The sequence below is a fragment of the Tursiops truncatus genome, chromosome 13 (genome assembly GCF_011762595.2).
Source record: "Tursiops truncatus isolate mTurTru1 chromosome 13, mTurTru1.mat.Y, whole genome shotgun sequence".
NCBI lineage: Eukaryota > Metazoa > Chordata > Mammalia > Artiodactyla > Delphinidae > Tursiops > Tursiops truncatus.
The window spans coordinates 625089-641908 of record NC_047046.1 but is presented as its reverse complement, the minus strand read 5'-3'; the positions used below and the strand labels follow the sequence as shown (position 1 = coordinate 641908).

The following is a 16820-nucleotide window of genomic DNA, read 5'->3' as shown; positions in this document are numbered from 1 at the left end:
GTGTCTCCTTTTGTGCAGCAGGAAAAGGTTATTTACCACATCTGTACACATGTCTGGGAGGTGTGTACCCGGGAATAGAGATGGAAAGGAAGAGACCCCACATTTTAGCTGTGGTCGCAGGTGACTGCCTTCCTCTAATTCTGTTTCCTACACGCTGACCAACACGTGTTACTCTTATGAGCACAGAGCACACCCCGAGGCTGCACGTGAGCTGCTGCACGTGGAGTCGTGCCTGGGGAGCCCTGCCCCTGCTGCACTCCACGCGGGGGGCTGCCCAGGGGCTTGCTGTGCATTTCCCCTAAAAATAATGGCGCTCTTCCAGCTTGGGAGGCAAGCCTCACGCCCGCTGAGCGGTGGGATCAGGTCTGGACCTGGCCCTGTGGGGGGTCGGGGAGTCGGTGAGGGGTGCCGAGACGCCCCCTACCCCCGGCTACATCAGGAGGCTCAATGGTGGTGGTCTGTCTGCGCGCCGGGTTCAGCGGCCCACAGGGGCGGAGAGCACGTGGTCTGTGCTGGCTCTGGGTGCTCAGGGAGCTGGGGTGTAGTCCCCACGGCCCATGGATGGAAGCCCATGCTGTTGGTTTGCCTGCGGGGCCACGTGTCCAGCCCAGCCCTCTGACGGGGAAGCAGGGCTGAGACCACGCAGATGATTGGGCTCTGTGAGGAGAGCCAGCAGCCGGAGAAGCCTTCAGCTTGCAGAGCGTCTGAGCCTCCAGGCCAGAGCACCTCCTCCAGGCTGCCTTCTAGTCTTCAGATGGGGAAACTGAGGCTGGGCGGGGGGACAAGTCCTCGCCCAGGATCTGCCCGCCACAGTCCCAGTCCGCAGATGGGAAGAGGCAGAGGGTGGTCCTGCGTGACATCGAAGGGGCAGCCTTTTCCTGCACTGCAGGAGCAACGTTGTGGCCCGGGCCGGCTGTCCCACCTCTAGGGAAGGGCTGTCCCTTCTGAGCACCGCGGGGATCGACGCCAGACTGCAGAGCCCGAGGCTGCACCAGGCTGGGAGGGCTCAGCTGCGTCCCCCGCGTCACCACGTATCCATCGCGGGCAGTAGGATCACAGAGCGAACACTCAGAGGTGACACCCAGCGTGGAGGCAGCCACAGTCCTGACGGACGTTCAGCTCGTTACCCTCGCCTGCCCCTGAGCACAGGTGAGGGTCTTGAGCCCCATGCAGGGGGCCAGGGCCATCTCCTGCGCTCCGGCACGCTGGCCCACTCCCCTGCTCCCATGGCTGGGGCTTGCACACACAGCACTTGTGGCCCCTGGGCCTTGGTTTCCCCGTGTGTCCCACCCACGCTGTGAAGGCCGGCGGGGGGCTGACGACAGGAAAGGTGGTGGACGTCCGGCTCCCCACCGCCACCCTCTCCTGGGCCTTGGTTTCCCTGTGTGTCCCACCCACGCTGTGAAGGCTGGCGGGGGGCTGACGACAGGAAAGGTGGTGGACGTCCGTCTCCGCACTGCCACCCTCTCCTGGGCGCCTGGAGGCTGTGCTGCGCCTGGGGCAGAGCGTCGTGGGCCCCCGCGGCCTGCAGCCTCCCCTTCCCACAAGCTGAGTTTGCCCCGGTGGTGCGGCCCGGGGGCAGCTGCACCCCGCTTTCCCTTTGCCCCACCCTGGCTTCTGGGCAGTGTGCGCATGTCTGCGCTGCGGAGGGCTGGGGGCCCGGGTATGCGTGTCAGGCGGGCAGAGTCGGCCTTCTGTAGGAGGGATGCTGGCGCTTGGAAACCACCCCTACCGTGGGCGTGGGGTCACTGTGAGCTGGGGGCCGCCAGAGTGACAGCAGTGGCACGCAGTGAGACACCCGCTGGGGGACACCACTGTCCTGGCCTTGACCCGTCTGGTTCACGTGCTCTGCGCAGAGCCCTGGGAGCGGGGAGCCATGGTCACGGGGGCCCTGTGCAGATGGGGAGAGTGAAGCATTGGCCTGGCCTCTGCCACTCACCTGGGGCAGGGCCCAGGTGCCTGCTGTGGTCTTGCTGCCCAGGCCGTGCTGCCCGCCTGCCTGCCGGCCTGCACTCCTCTGCCGAGAGCCCCTTTCTGCCTCCTTGGTGACTGGCGTACCTGCTGGCCCTGGTGCCCCTGAGGATGTGTCCCCAGGTGCAGCCTCGTGAGGCCCCTGGGCAGCCGGCCCGCCTCCCAGTCAGAGGCTTTCAGCACCGTGGGTTGCGTAGCTGAGCCGTGGCCCCCCTCATCCAGCCCTGGCAGCCTCCCTATCCTGGACGGCTGCTCGGGACGGTCTCTCGTCGCTCTCGCTCCTTGCGGCCCAGGCAGCGGTGGCCCCAAGGTAGGCGAAGGCAGGCCCGCATGAGGCTGCCGGGCCTCTGGCAGCAACCCCTGGCCACCAGGGAGGGCTCTGACCCGTCCTTCTCTCCTGACTCACTAAGCATCGATAAGCAGTGGCCGTGCCCGTGCTGGCTGCGGGCTTGGCTCCAGGCAGATAGGTGACTAGACTCGCCGGAGGCTGGGGGGAGGTCACGGGCTGTCATGACAGCGTCCGCCGTGCAGGCCAGGCGGCTGCTGGGCAGGAGCCGGCACGGGTGGGGCTCTCAGGTGGAGACGCCTGGGGAAGGTGGGTGAGGCGCTAGTCGGCTGGGGTGAGGGTGGGGATGTGGGTGGTCACTGGGGTCACCTGAGGCGCTTTCTCCCTCGGGAGCTGGAATCTGAAACCTGCATGGAGTCAAGTGCTTTGGGGACTTGGGGCAGATGTATTTGGCTCCAGTTGGGTGTGGAGAACCTTCCAGTGCCCTGGTTTCCCACAGTAGTCCTGGAAGGAAAACACACTGCGCTACTCCCTTCATTCAGCTCACCAGGACTCTGTGTAAGTGTGCCGGGCGAGCTGATGGGATCCTGGTGCGCGCGGAATGTATGTGAGGGCAGGGACTGCCGGGTCACAGCCTGGCCTGGGGAAGCGTCTCAGTGGCCCCGGCTCTGCTCCTTCCTTGGAGCAGCCACCTGGGGCGGTCGCTGCCCTCTGGACGCCGCACGGAGCAGCACACGCTGACCGGCCGCAGGTGCCTGCAGGTCCCAGACAAGGGAGGGTTCTCTGGTGGGAGCTTAGCGTCAGCCGGTGACTGTGGTGAGCAGAGCCGCCATCTGCGCGAGGCACACGTGTGGCCCTGGCAGGGGGCCGCCACTCACACACCACTGCCAGGAAGGAGTGGGAGGCCCGAGTCCGGCCCGTCTGTGGTGATGCCGAGAGCCACGGAAACAGGAGCGACGGCCTCTGGGGCCTCGGCTCACTTCATCCTCCTAGCAGCCCTTGCAGTGGGTGCTTGCTGTTCCATTGTATAGACGAGAAAACTGAGGCATGGGGGTTAAGTCACTTTTTGAGTCTACAGGGCTGGCAAGTGGCAGCGCGGGATGGGAGCCAGGCACAGGGCGTGGGTCTGTGCTGCTCCTTGGGGGCTGGGGGTGGAGGCCATGTGACCAGAGAGCGGCAGGGCTCCCACCTGTCCAGCCTGGGCTTCACCTTTCTGGCCTAGGGCTGCGTGTTTGGCCACCCTGCCTTTCCTGTCCTTGGGAGGGAGGGGCCTCGCAGTTTCACGCTGAGTCAAGAGTTGACCCTGTGAGGATCAGGTTCCTGGTGGGTCCTCCAGACCAGCTTCCATGGGAGCTCCAGCCCTGCGTGGCCATCAGCCACGTCCTGAATCCTCTCCCCTGGCCCTGTCCCACTGGTCGCCCCCAGTCTGACATATTGTGCCATCTCGGGTGCCTGGCAGCTGCCACCCTCCCTGCAAATACTCTGCAGCCTTGGGTGGGGTGTTCTTGTGGCCCCAGGGCTCCCGTCTCTGTACGAGCCAATCCCCACAGGGACCGTGGGTCTGCCATGACCCCATCACTCAGCTGACCTCACACACCACAGCTGTCCCTTCTGCCCCCCAGCCCTGGACCCACATGCTGGTCCTCAGACCCTGGCAGGCCCCTAGCCGATGCTTTTCCCACGTGCTGCCTGGCCTGCCCTCAGCCCTGGCTCCGCCTGCGGCCCAGTGAGGATTTGTCAGACAGGAATGCTCATAGACTCGTCTGGATACAGCCAGGGGCCCCTGGCTCCAGAGATCACATCTCTGCCTGGCCCAGATCCCCTAGGGGTCCCTGTCTGTCATCTGCGGAATGAACCCACGTTCCCCTCGAGGCCTGGCCCTACCCATCTCCTCACCTCGGTCCCTGCACCCAGGAACGTCTGCCTTGGGGCCTTTGCCCAGCTCTCGCCATCACCCAGGAGCAAGTTGAGGATGCTTCTTCCGAGGCCCTCCCAGCCAGCTGAGGTGGCCAGTGAAGCTAGTGAGTGTCTCCCTCTCCTTACGTGTGGCCCCTGCCAGCCCTGTGCCTGCTCCGGGTCTCAGTTTCCTCGTCTAGGGAGTGACAAGGTGGAAGTACCTGCCGCGTGGTCCTGCGCCCTCCCCGTCTCCTCTTCGAGGCCCTTCTCTGAGCTTGTTTCTCTTTGTGCCCCCCCCGAACGGAAGGCAGGCACGAGATGCTTCAGCAGCAGCGGCCCCGGCCCCCACAGCTTCCCCTGCCGGGCCAAGACAGTGTGGGATGCGCTGTCTTGGCGTGGAGGAGCTGGCGGTCATGCCGAGAGGGGCCTGGACAGACTGACCTCGCAATGTCACTGTCAGGACAGTGTCTGTGACCGTAAATCCCAGTCGAGTGCGGGGCAGAGGGTGGCCCAGGCCGTCGGCCAGGGTCGCGGTGGGGGACCCACACGTGAACATGGTCTTGGGTGGCGGCTCAAGCGGACCCACAGGGCGCAGACCTGGGCAGGCGGCCGCCTTCTTCCGCCAGGCATCGTCTGGCTTGTCTTCAGCAATGGGGTGGGTCTGTGTTTTGTTTCCAGGTGACTTCTCTGTCCCGGCACACTGCGGGGGCTCACTGGATATGTGAAGGGGTGGGTACAGGGCCTGGGAAGGGCCTCCCTCCCGGAGGGGCTCCCCACTCACGTGCAGGGGGCTGGCGCTCGGAAAGCACTCCAGATGCCGTGGTCGTCCTGCTGGAGGCCCGGCTCCTGACTCCCGGCTCCCTGACCACCTGCCATCCAGCCATGCCGGCCTCACCAGGTGTTCAGCGGGCCAGCGGGAAACGGACCCAGAGGGACCAGGATGCAACGAGGCAGGTGCTGGAAGCTTCCGGAGCAGCTGAGATGTCAGTGAGGCCTTCAGGAAATGGTCCTCAAGGGCCAGGTGACTCAGGCAACATGACTTGCCTGGAGGGTTGGCACACTGGGCGTGGGGTTGAGGAGAAGACGGGCAGCGGTGCCTGTGTGGTGTGAATGTGACTTAGGCGGTGGACGGGTCAGGGAGGACAGTTCTGTCCCAGCAGCATAGCTGGAGGTGGTGACTGGACCTGGTCCCCACGCCAGGGTTGGGACAGCCGGGACAGCTCCCAGTTCAGCATTCAAGCCCTGAGAGAGGTCAGCGGCAGGTGCTGGAGGTGTCCCCGGCCTTCCTGCACCTGGAGCAGGGCCCGGGGTGGGGGTCAGGCCAGGCAAAGGGACCTTCTCACCCCTCCATCCTGGCCCCGAGCCCACTGTGTGGGCAGGGAGGGGCTCTGGTGAAGGCTGTCTAAATGAAGGAAGATGCTGTCGTCATGGTTCACGGGGCCTCCTCAGTGTCTCTAGGACTTCCCTGATTTTGGCACTGGAGTCCCACGTCGTCACCAGAGCCTCCTTAGTCCCAGGCAGGCGTGGAGAGTTGGTCACTTGGGGGTGTCAGGCACCAGTTGCTGGTGGGTGGTGCAGAAGCTGCCTCCTATCTGGCCAGGGGGAAGGGGAGGGGGTTCCCGCTTGGGGAGAGACCCTACGCTAAGCCACCTGCTCCCCCGACCACAGGAAAGGAGCACCTGCAGTTGAGTCTCTGAGGAGTGGGGAAGGCGGGGCGGGGCCTGGGGGCTGCGGTTTTACCCTGTGTGGGGTAGGGGGAGTTGGAGGCAAAACTTGCGGGTGAGAGGGAGTGAGCCACGTGGGTGCCAGGGCAGAGGGAGCAGCTGCGCCAAGGCCCTGGGGCAGACGCGCTCTGAAGGGCATCCAGGTCGGGGGATGACAGCCTGCCCGGTGAGCCATGGCTGAGACTCTGAAGGTAGAGTGGGTGGGGCCGCACTCAGACTGGACGTGGGTGGGATGTGGCGTGAGCTCCTGGAACCATGGAGAGCAGGTGCCTGAACCACGAGTCGGGAGGGCTGCTGGGGCCCTCAGGTCCAGAGGTTCTGGGAGAAGGCAACCTCCGCCACCCACAGCCTCCTGGCCCCTTACGGGGATGGGTCTCCAGGCCTGGCCCTGTCCTAGGGTGACATGGACATCCCACAAAGCCTTCCTCTGGGAAGTGGAGGGACAGGTGGGGTGGGGGGCAGTGGTGAGGGCCCGGGTGGGCCATCTGCCTTCTCACCCCCGGCGGCGAGAGTTGCCCAAGTTTGGTGACGAGGGGTGAGTTCTATGGGCTGGGGCCCAGGTACTGGGGAGCAGACCCCAGCGTGGTTCACACAGTAGAGGGGCCCCCGCCTGGCCAGAGGGGTGTGGCCGCGCCTTTGCCTGCAGGGTCTGGGGGCCTGAAAGGGCCTGATCCAGGTGGGAGCAGGCAGCCTCAGCCCCCCGGTGAGGGGAATCATTCCAAGTCTTTGTTTACTAGTTGTAATTGCTTTTATCTCTCCGCGGTCGGTTTACAGAAGCGAGTCAGAAATTGTATCGGTGCTGCATAGTCATCCTGTTTAGGGGGGTTAACAGGTGGTCACGTAAAATCGCTGCAGGAAGATCTAGTCTGATTTCACAGCAACGTGCCCACCCCCGCCCCCGTGGTCCGGGAGGGTCAGAGGGCCTGGCTACTGCGGGGGGCTTCGCTGCAGGGCCACTGCCTCAAGTCAGTGGGGGCCCGCAGTGTGGCTCAGAAGCGTGGCTGCGTGTGAAACCCCCGCACGCCTCAGCCTCGCTCCTCCCTGCAGGCCTGGGCACAGCTGCCGCGCCAGACTACAGATGAGGAAACTGAGGCCAGTGAGGGCAGAACTCTGGCACTGCGTGTGCCCAAGCATGGCTGAGCCTTCAAAACGGGCCCAGATACACCCCCGTGGGGCTGGTGTCACAGGCCCTCGAGGGCAGCCCCAGCCTCGGGCACCAAGCTCAGGCCTGGCTCGCGCTCACTAGCAGTGCGGTACAGAACAGAAGCCCAGGGAGCTCTGCGGTCGTTCTCATGGCAGTGGCTTGCGGTAGGGGCAGCTGCATCTGGACGCTGGTAAGCCCTGCTCCAGAGAAATCCTGCTGAGGTGGCGATTTTCCTTCCAGGAGAGGAAACTGGCAGGGCCCTTGGCTTAGAGTTCATGCTCTCGAACCTTCAAGCGGGAAACACTATGGGCCTCGCTTGGAGCCAGGACGTGTGCAGCACGAGGCCTCCTGCCTGCGGCAGCCAGGAGAGAGCCGGTGGTCCTGCCGTCCCCTCCGTCTGCACAAGGCCCACGCCTGGTGCACCTCAGCCCGGCCAAGGCAGGTGGCTTTCCTGCTCCCCCCATTCTTCCAGATGCAGGAGGTCCCGCCCTGGTCCCCACCTGCCACTGTGGGCTGTGGCCAGGATGGAGCTGGACTGAGTCCAGGCCAGGGGAGAGGCACTGGTGTTTCAAAGATTCTGACAATCTAGTTGTTTTTAATGAAAAACAACAGAATGCCAAAAACAGGTTTACAGAAGATGTGACGAGTTAGAACAGTCTGTGGTTGACAGACGCATCCTTTTTACCACATGAACGATGCGGTGGCCAGATGTGTCTGGAGAGATGACCTAGAATTTTCCCGAGGCCCTTCCAGAACCTGTGGAGGGGCCGAGGTGGGTCCCGGAGCGCGGCAGGGGCGGGTCTGTCTGAGGTGCTCACCACGTGAGTCAGCACCACGCTTGCTTCGCTGCACGTCTGCCCTTCCCTGTCCTTCTTTGTTCACAAATGCTTGTTAGAAAGACAGGTCCCAGGTGTCCCCCTGGGGCAGGCTGCCCCTGTAGATTCATGGGTAGTAGTGGACTCGTTCTCTGTGTTTGCTCGGACGCGCCACAGGCAGCCCTGTTCTGTTGCAGGGCTCAGACATGAGAGCTCAGAGGTCATCCCCCGGGCTAGAAGCAGTCTTTGTGACTTCAGCCAAGTAGGTCAGAAGTGGCCTCGGGTGGCCCTAGAAAGACCCTGAGGCGGGTCCTTGCTCCCTTCCTGCCCTGTAAAGGCGAGGCTCACCCCGCAGTGATGCGGGACGTGCGCATCCCAGGACCAGGTCGAACGGGGACAGGATGGTTAGTTACTCTTTCCGGAAGGAGGTGGCCCATGGGGAGGTCGGGGGAGATAACTTGCCACTTTCTGTGGCGATGAGAAGGTCAAGGTGGCCCACGGTGGGGGGGCTCCGAGGTGTGGGAGTCGAGAGGCCCGTTGTCAGGGCAGGCTTGGGCCCGGGGCCTGACCAGAACGGCTGCAGCCCAGAGACTCGCGTCCTGCCCGGGGCCCCAGGGTCTCCAGGGTCCCGGGTGTGCAGGGCGGGGTTGCCTCAAAGCCCCACCTCCCCACGCCCGCGGGGCCCCTCAGGTGGCGCCTGCCCGTGCCAGCCTGGCCCCAGACGGGAGGCTGTGTGGATGGGGCTGCATTTCCACCGCAGACTGAGTGCGGCAGGCGTCCCCTGCATGCGGGCGGGCCTCGTCCTGTCTGCTGAAGGCCTGTGTGGAACCAGGAGGCCCGCCCTGCTCCGAGGAAGAGGGGGCTCCTCCTGTCTGACGGGGGCCTTTCCTCCACCTTCAGACTGGAACTACTCCCGCGGCCCTCTGGGGTCACGAGGCCGCCCGCAGCGGGTCGCCTGCACGGTCGTGCCGCCGCCTCCTTCTAACCGAGCTTCGCCTGCGCCCGCACGCTGTGGGCCTGTTTCTCTGAGGGCCCTGACTCATGCACCCCTTACAGCGTGGTGCCTGGGGACTTGCCCTGTGTCTCCCTGGGGCCTCTGACCGCGGCCTGCTGGGCCCACCCTCTGCACCACGATGGGGCTGGGTGGAGGTGGGCACCCACGGGTGGGCAGTGAGGCTCTAAGGTAACGGCCCTGCAGACTGGCGCCCCGTGGTCAGGAGGTGACATCCAGGGTGGACAGGGAGGGACTCTGGGGGCCTCGCTGCTCTCCGGGGCCTGTGTGGGAGCAGCCTGTTAGCAGTGAGACCCTTGTGGGCTGGGTGACCAGGAATATCTCTGGACCTCTCTGGGCCTTGGCCTCTGTCTATAAGGGGGCTGACATTCATGCGTCACGGGCACACCAGGAGTCAATACGTATTAAGTACTTTGCGTGTGGAAAGCGAGCCACCTTCACCAGTGCTTCCTCGTCACCGGAGGGACAGCCTCAGCGTTCTTCGCCAGGGAAGCCTGTGGCCATATCCTGGGCCAGCTGCTGACCAGTAGAACCTCCCTCCTGGCATCACCGTCCTGAGGAGACGGGCACCAGAGGGGGAGCATGGAACTCCTCATCACTTCAGGGACTTTGCACTGGCTGCTCCCTGAGGGAGGCTCCCTGGGCTCTGACCAGGGGTCGCCCCCAAGCCTCCTGAAGTGGCTCCTTCCTTTCCGCTTCCCTGCCTGTGGGTGTCGTGCCAACTCGCCTGTTGGGCCAGCTCCCTCCTGATCTGGTCCCAGATGCCTGGAGCCAGACTAGCCTCGAGTCGGCGCTCACTGCCAGTTTAATGAGCTGGCCTGTGAGCAGGGCCGGTGCTGGGAAGCCCTGGGGTCAGCAGGGGCTCTGTCGGCAGGGTATGAGGGAGAGTGACCCCCTCGGGCTAAGATGAGCTGGTGCCCTTGGGGTTCTGGCAGTGGCCACGGAAGTGCAGATGACCTGTGGGTGTCCCTGGGGTCTGATAGCCCAGAGTGTGAGCATGGGGAAGGGTCAATCCTGCATCCAGGACGTTGGGGTCCCACCTGCTGCTCAGGCAGAAGCCTGTGGAACTTTGGGCAGATCCATGTGTGGTGGGAGTGCTTCTGCGTGGAAGGGTGTCTGACCTCACAGATGCACCAGGACGAGCGTCCTGCCTGCGGCCTCACGGTTCAGCTGACCTTTAGGAGCCCCCAACCCCACTGGCACACCATCCCTCTCTCTCTTCCTGGTTGACGCTGAGTCAGCCCCTGAGTTGACACTGGGGACAGGGCAGGGATGCAGGGCGTGCAGGAAGGTGAGTACGCCAGCCCTTGGTGTGGGGTCAGAGGTCAAGGGGTGCCACATGCCCCCTCTTGAGAGGCTGTGGATGGCCCTTCCCTCCCCAGATCCTGCTTGAGCCGCAGGTCTGTGTGCCCATGCATTTGGGCCTGGGAGAGGAGGGGGATCTGCTGCCGCCGCCTTGTGCAGACACGACTGTGTGCAGCCGCCGAGGGGGGTGGTCAGTCAGCCTGCGATTGGACATGGCTGCTCCCAGGCCAGGCCACGGGCCACACCAGGCGGGGCAGCTGGGGGGCTTCCGTGCCTGGAGGGACAGCTCCAGTCTGGCTGACCTCATTGGCACTCCTCTCGAATTCTGGGAATTGTGGCCCCCCTTCACTGGACGGGAGGAGGGACGTGGGGAGTCGTCTTGAGGGAGCTGCTGGCTGCAGGTCAGAGGAGCCCACGCGGCAAGCACAGCACATCCCTTTCCCTGCCGCCAGTCCAGGGGACCACAGCAGGCTGGGACATTGGTCCTTCCTGCCACCTGCTTAAGTGGCTTAGGGACGTTTCCTGGGGGGCCGTGAGGGTGTCACCTGGGATAAGTCACCATTGCCCTCATTCAGGCTTTCCTCTTCCCCTCCTTCGTGGGCAGATACTTTCGGAACCTTCTGGGTCCCTTGTTGGCATTTCCTTAGCTCTCTCTTTAGCAGCCCAGTGGCGCTGGCGCTGCCCCTGGTTCCCCCATGGACCCAAGCAAGAGGCCGGTGGGTGCACCTTCCCTCTTCACCACCAGTGAATGCCAGGCATCTCTGGGCACATTGGCAGAGCTGCGGGTGGTGGTGGGTCCAGGCCCCCTTTGCACAGTAGGAGCTGTGCAGGCAGTGCAGAGGCCCAGCCGCCCGTGGGGATGGGAGACCATGCTGCCGTTGCCGGCATCGTTTTAGCACGTGCTTATTAGACACCCACTGTGTGTCAGGCCCGGCTCCAGGCACTGGGCATAGCTGTGAACAAGGCAGGCCCAGCTCCCTGCTCCAGGGGTGACGTCTGGGGTCGCTGCAGCTCTGCACACCTGGCTGACGTGGAGACTGCTTTCCCAAGACGGGCTCCCATTGGGTCAGGATGCCAGTTGGGCATCCTCGAGTTGGGCTGATAAACCCACGGGTGGCTCAGGACCAGGGGACGGGGCAGCTGGAGTTGCAGCATCTCTGCCTGCAGCCAGCTACTGCGGTGATGGCCCTCAGCCCAGGGCTCGCCCCGGTCTCAGACGAGGAATCCAGAGGGTGCCAGGATGGGCCATGCCTCCTGAAGGCCAGCCCAGCCACCAGTCTCAGCAGCTGCTTCCTGCTGAGCTTGGGTGAGGCCTCACACTGGGCCAAGGATCAGGGCCCCACGTTACTGGCTGGGCTCCTCGGGAAACTCACCCCAGTCACCCTCCCCAAACCCCCAGTCCTGACAGGCCCACCCACGCTCATCAGACCCGTCTGCCGCCTACCCATTCACCCATCTCCCTTCATTCCCCTTCATGTGGCCCTCCCAGGATGGGAGGCTCCTTCCCGAGGTGTGGCAGCCTGACAGCCCACTGCAGGGGGGTGGCGGGGAGTGGCACCTCCAGGTAGGTGCTGTCACATGCCCAGGGCCCCACCTTCGGCACAACGTGGTCTCTGATGGTGTCACTGGTGGGATAACACTTGGAATCGTGTCACTGCCGATTAACTGGCTTTGTCCTTCCTCACCCCACAGAAGGACATGGCCCTGAAGCCACACGAGCGGAAGGAGAAGTGGGAACGTCGCCTTGTCAAGAAGCCCCGTGAATCAGAAAACTGCCCGACTGCAGAGCCTGGTGAGAACGGGCGGCCCCTGGAGGCAGGCAGCTCCGAGCAGGACCTGGAGCCCACCTGCGACCGAGGGGAGAAGAAGGCCCCGCTGCAGCCCACCAAGCAGGTGAGCGCTGGGCCCTCCCACTCCGAATCAAGGGCTCCCGGGCGGCCGGGGGGCCACGGCAGCACCTGGACACCACCCGTCGGCATCTGGGCCTGCCTGGCAACGCGCTCCATTGTTGTCGGGGGTGGGGTTAGGGGCATACGTGGATTGGGGCCGGGGGCAGCCGCCTGCCGGAAGTCTGAGGGTGCTGAGTGGAGGCAGGGGACACCCCGGGTGGGGGTCACAGCCAGAGAAAGGCAAACCAGGCCAGGAACCCAGGAACTGGGGGCAGGGGGTGCTTGGCTCAGGCGGAACTGGAGGGTGCACCCGCTGATAGGCTGGCCCCGTTTCCCCATTGCGTCTGTCAGGCTCCGCCGACTATGGGGTGTCCAGCGTGTCTGTAACGCGTGGGGACCAGGCTCATTGCTGGGTGCTCTCCATGTGCTAAACTTACGCGAAACGCAGTGGGTCTGCGAGACAGGGAGGGAGTCACATCAGTTGTGGTTGGTGGACCAGGTGCAAGGAGCAGCCCTGCTGGGAGGGGCCATCCTTGCTGTCACCCAGAGCCCAGCTGGCATGGGGCAGGGAGACTGGGGCCAGGGGCTTTCTCCCAGGGTACAGGGTTCTGTCCTAGGTGTCGGCTCAGCACTACAGCTGTTTTCCTCTCCAGGGACTCACTGGTTTGCGCCTTCTTTTCAGAGAGGGGTTCTTCTTGGTGTTTCACACTCCACTTTCAACTCCCTTGGGGATTGGAATGCTGGTGAGGGGGCAGCATGTCTCAGGGGCCTGGGCTGGATGGGGGGTCTACAGGCACACCTGCCCAGGTGGACACGTGCTCTTTCTTCCATGCAGGTGTGCTCCCCAGAAGGGGGGCCGCTCCCAGCCAACCACTGGGACCAGAACGGCCCGGCCCAGCGCCAGCAGCAGCTCCAGCCCAGCCAGCCCCAGGGGTCACTCCCAGCCCCGTGTCAGCGCTGCCAGCCCCGTCGGGCTCTCCCGGACCCTGGGCAGCCCTTCCAGCCCCAGCGGCCACTCCCGGGTCAGCGCAGCTGGCCCCAGCGGTCACTTCTGGGCCCAAGACAGCCCAGCCAGCCCCGGCGGTCACTTCTGGGTCCAGGTCAGCCCTGCCGGCCCCAGCAGCTGCTTCCAGCCCCAGATCAGCCCTGCCGGCCCCAGCGGTCACTCCCGGCTCAGCCCCGCCAGCCGCGTTGGGCACTCCTAGCCCCCAGGCAGCGCTGCCGGCGCCTGCGCTCCCTCCTGGCCCCGTGGCAGCGCTGCCGGCCCCTGCGGTCCCTCCTGGCCCCGTGTCACCTCTGTCGACCCCTGCGGTCCATCCTGGCCCCGTGGCACCGCTGCCGGCCCCTGCGGTCTGTCCTGGCCCCGTGCCACCTCTGTCGGTCCCTGCTGGCCCTCTGGCACCGCTGCTGGCCCACGCGGTCGTGGATGGGCCCGTGTCTCCGTGGCCAGCCCAGCAGGGCATCCTCAGGACAGCGGTGCCGGCCCCCACAGTCACTCCTCGTGCTGCGCCCACGTCGCCGGCCCGCCAGCTCACTCTCGGGCCAGTGCTGCTGCCCCCGGCGGCTGTCCCCAGCCCCATGCCAGCCCCGAAGGTCCCTCCTGGGCCAGCCCAGCCGCCCCCGGCGGTCCCTCCTGGGCCTCAGTCAGCCCCAGCAATTAGTCGAAACCCCAGAGCAGCCTGGCCCCCCCAAGCCTTCACTGCTGGGCCCTGGACAGCCGTGCCGACAAAAGCGGCCACTCATGGACCCAGAACAGCCTCACCCGCCCAAGCGGCCACTCTTGGGCCCAGAACAGCCGTGCCGACGAAAGCGGCCACTTCTGGGCCCGAAACAGCCCTGCCAGCCCCTGCGGTCACTTCTGGGTCCGAGCCAGCCCTGCCAGCCCCAGCCGTTACTCCCTATACCTGAGCGCCCGTCACTCCTGGGCCGGCCAGCCCCGCCCCGCCGGCCTCTCCTGGGGCCCCCGAGCCAGCCACGGCAGTCCCTGCTGGACCTGGTCCGGGCCCATCAGCCCCAGCTCTCCCTCCTGGCCCCAGGCCAACCCTGCCGGCCCCTGAGGTCACGACGGACTCGATCCTCCACCCCTGCAGTGGCCCGCCAGGCCCCATCTGTGAGCCCTGGAGCCTGACGCCCGTTTTCCCAGACCACCCCAGGTGTGGCTGTGCTGGGCCGGGCCAAGGCCCCCTCAGCCTGTGGCCCGAGATGTGTTGTCAGACTGGCCGGAGGCCTTCTCCGGACAGGCCGGGCCGTGTGCGGCTGGAGGCTGAGGCCCAGCAGAGACGGGAGCCCCTGCAGGGCCACCACCGAGCCGAGGCCCCCCACGCCGGGAAGAGAGGAGAGGACCACAGCGCCTTCCCACCTCCCGCCAGGCTGGCCCCCGCCGTGCCCGCTGCTCTGTGACGCGCACGCGCCCGGGAGGGGGCACACAGCCACCCCCGAGGCTCAGGCCTGTGGGCTGGGGGGTCCTTTAGCAGCTCTCTCTGCCTCTAAGGTGCCCACATGTCCTTGGATGTTGGACTTCCACGCCCGGGTGTGCTGCCCAGCCAGTGTGTGAGTCTGTGTGCGCATATACACGGCGCGTGTCTGCCTGTGCGTGGAGTGTGTGCGCGTGTGATTTTGGGGGGCGTGCCAGCTGTAGGCCTTGCCCTCCTTGGGCCCCACCCCATCTGGCCAGTGTGCATTCCCGTCCCCCACCAGGCAGAATGTGGGCACAACCAGAGCCAGGCCTGAGGTCCTGCTGCTTCCCTCTGCAAAGGGTGATGTTTGCCCAGCTCTAGAGTCCTGTGACTGTGGAGAGGGGACGCGAGGGATGCTCAGGGCTGTCTGTGGTTGAGTAGCAATTACTGGTGAGACAAGAGGCTCCCCCTCAGGACTCTTCTTCCACCCCAGTGACTGAGCACTGAAGCCGGGGGCAGTCTCCTGTCCACCCCCCCAGCTTTGGACCAAGAAAGCCTGCAGGGCCTGAGGCCATTCCCAGAATGTCCCCTCCCAGCATCCCACTCGTCCCCTACAGCTTTCCGGCTCCGGGCCCCCTAGGACGTCACCGGTCAGGACAGACCTCACACTACAAACCTTTCTCTGCTTCCCCCCACTCCCACCCGACCCGCACCTGCGCTCAAGGGCCACCACCCCTTGCCCCTGACCTCTGGCTCAGGGCAGCCCCGCACTAGTGCTCCTGGAGTCCTGGGCACAAGGTGGGAGAGCAGCGTCGGCCACCAGGGGTGCCCTGGCCAGGCTCCCACGCAGTGCTCTGTGCGCCCAGTCTCACCCGGCTGTGACAGCCACCTCTAATACCGACCCGGTTCATGGAGGCCACGGAGGTGCCCCCCGGTTTCCAGACCCGAGCCTTCCTCCCTGCTTGGTCATGAGGACCCTGGCCCTCGGGGGGTCCTGACACCCAGAGCAGAGCCTACAGATACCTGGTCTCCCTCCCAGAAACATGGGGCTTATTTTTCTGATTAAAGAAAATAAAAAGTGCTGTGCCATTATTTTTATAACAGCATCAGTGTTTGTAATTTAACGAAGTATGTGTCGTACTGGAAGTGCTTTACTCTGACAAGTGGTTTTCTGCACATCTGGACTTGCCTGTCGTTCATTCCATTCCGGCTGAGCTGCAGGAGAGCAGCCAGGGGAGGGGGTGCCTGGCCTGGACCTGGCTCACTGCGTCACGTGGTGTGGGCTTGGGGGGACTCAGCTCGCCATAATCACCCTCCAGGCCTCCCTGGCAGCCTCCTTGATGGATCAGCTCCACCTGTCCTGTTTCGGAGCCCCGGCTCTGGAAGGGGTCTTTTTCTAGATGCCACTGAAGGCGCTTCTGAGGTCTTGTTGTTGACCCTTCACGTTCATTCCCACTGTTCCCTGTCGTCATGCAGTGAGGGTGGCAAGGCTTCAGGCCACCCCCTCCCTCCCAGTGCCCTGAACTCCCAACCCAAGGGGCAGCGTGAGCATCTCTGCACCGCCCACGCCCCCGGCCCCGTGCTCTTGTCTGGGCGTGGCACAGGCAGGCCAGGACTGGACGGGTGCAGCTGCTGCCTTTATAGGCCTTTCTGCTCTGGGCATGTTGGCTGCAGTGCTTGGGTGCCACTTAGTGGGGGAGACAGGACTGTCGGGGGCACCATCTCTGATGGCAGAAGGGGGGTGGGGAAGAGGGCTGAGCCCACAGGGACACCACGGCTGGGGCCGCCCTCCTTCTTCCCCTCCGGAAGGGCCCCGACTGTGGGGGAGCTCCGAGGTGACTGGGGTGGGGCTGTTCCCTGTGTGATCGCTGCTGAGGAAGGGGCTTGGCTTCTGCCTGAACCTGCAGGGGCCCTCTAACCCCTACGGGGCTCCGCATGGCTGCAGCTGGCCTCAGGTTCAAAGTGCTGGGACCTTGAGGGACGTGCACTTTGGCGAGGCACCCGCTGGCCACGGAGGGGACTGGGCTGCGTGTGTCGTGTCCTGGGGGACCCGTGTTGCCATGAGAAAATATAGGTCCAGTGTGGCCAGATCTTTGTTTCCGCGAACAACTGGAAACCTGGGTTTTTCTGTGGATTCAGTGAGTTTTGAAACTTTGGTGGCTAATTCTAATTTGATGACTCACCTTGTTGGCCAAAGGACACAGCTGTGTGGGCTCTGCGTGGCCTGGTGGCAGAGGTTGGGGCCCTGGCAACTGACCTGGCCCCGAGGCCAGGGGTGTGGGGTGTGGCCCACCCCGTCATAGGGAGAGTAGGGCAGCCCAGCCTGGTGGGTGGGGCTGGAGTGAGTCTTTGGGGGTGTCGTGGGGCTTTGGGGGAGGCCCC

The 16820-nt window shown here is 64.8% G+C and overlaps 1 protein-coding gene across 17 annotated transcripts in view; it reads left to right on the top strand.

Moving 5' to 3' along the window:
- The window catches only part of FBRSL1 (fibrosin like 1), an 84527-nt gene that overhangs the window by 3759 nt on the left and 63948 nt on the right, over positions 1 to 16820 (top strand). For 16 of the 17 annotated variants that reach the window (XR_004521365.2, XR_004521366.2, XM_033836665.2 and 13 more), the window contains exon 2: positions 11846 to 12046. Coding sequence is in view for 15 of the 17 variants with exons in the window: in XM_033836665.2 (XP_033692556.1) it covers positions 11846 to 12046 (201 nt within the window). In the remaining 2 variants the exon portion in view is untranslated. Of the gene's footprint in view, positions 1 to 11845; positions 12047 to 12877; positions 15545 to 16820 lie in introns of those variants that run through there. The other variant, XM_073790851.1, reaches the window with a different exon arrangement.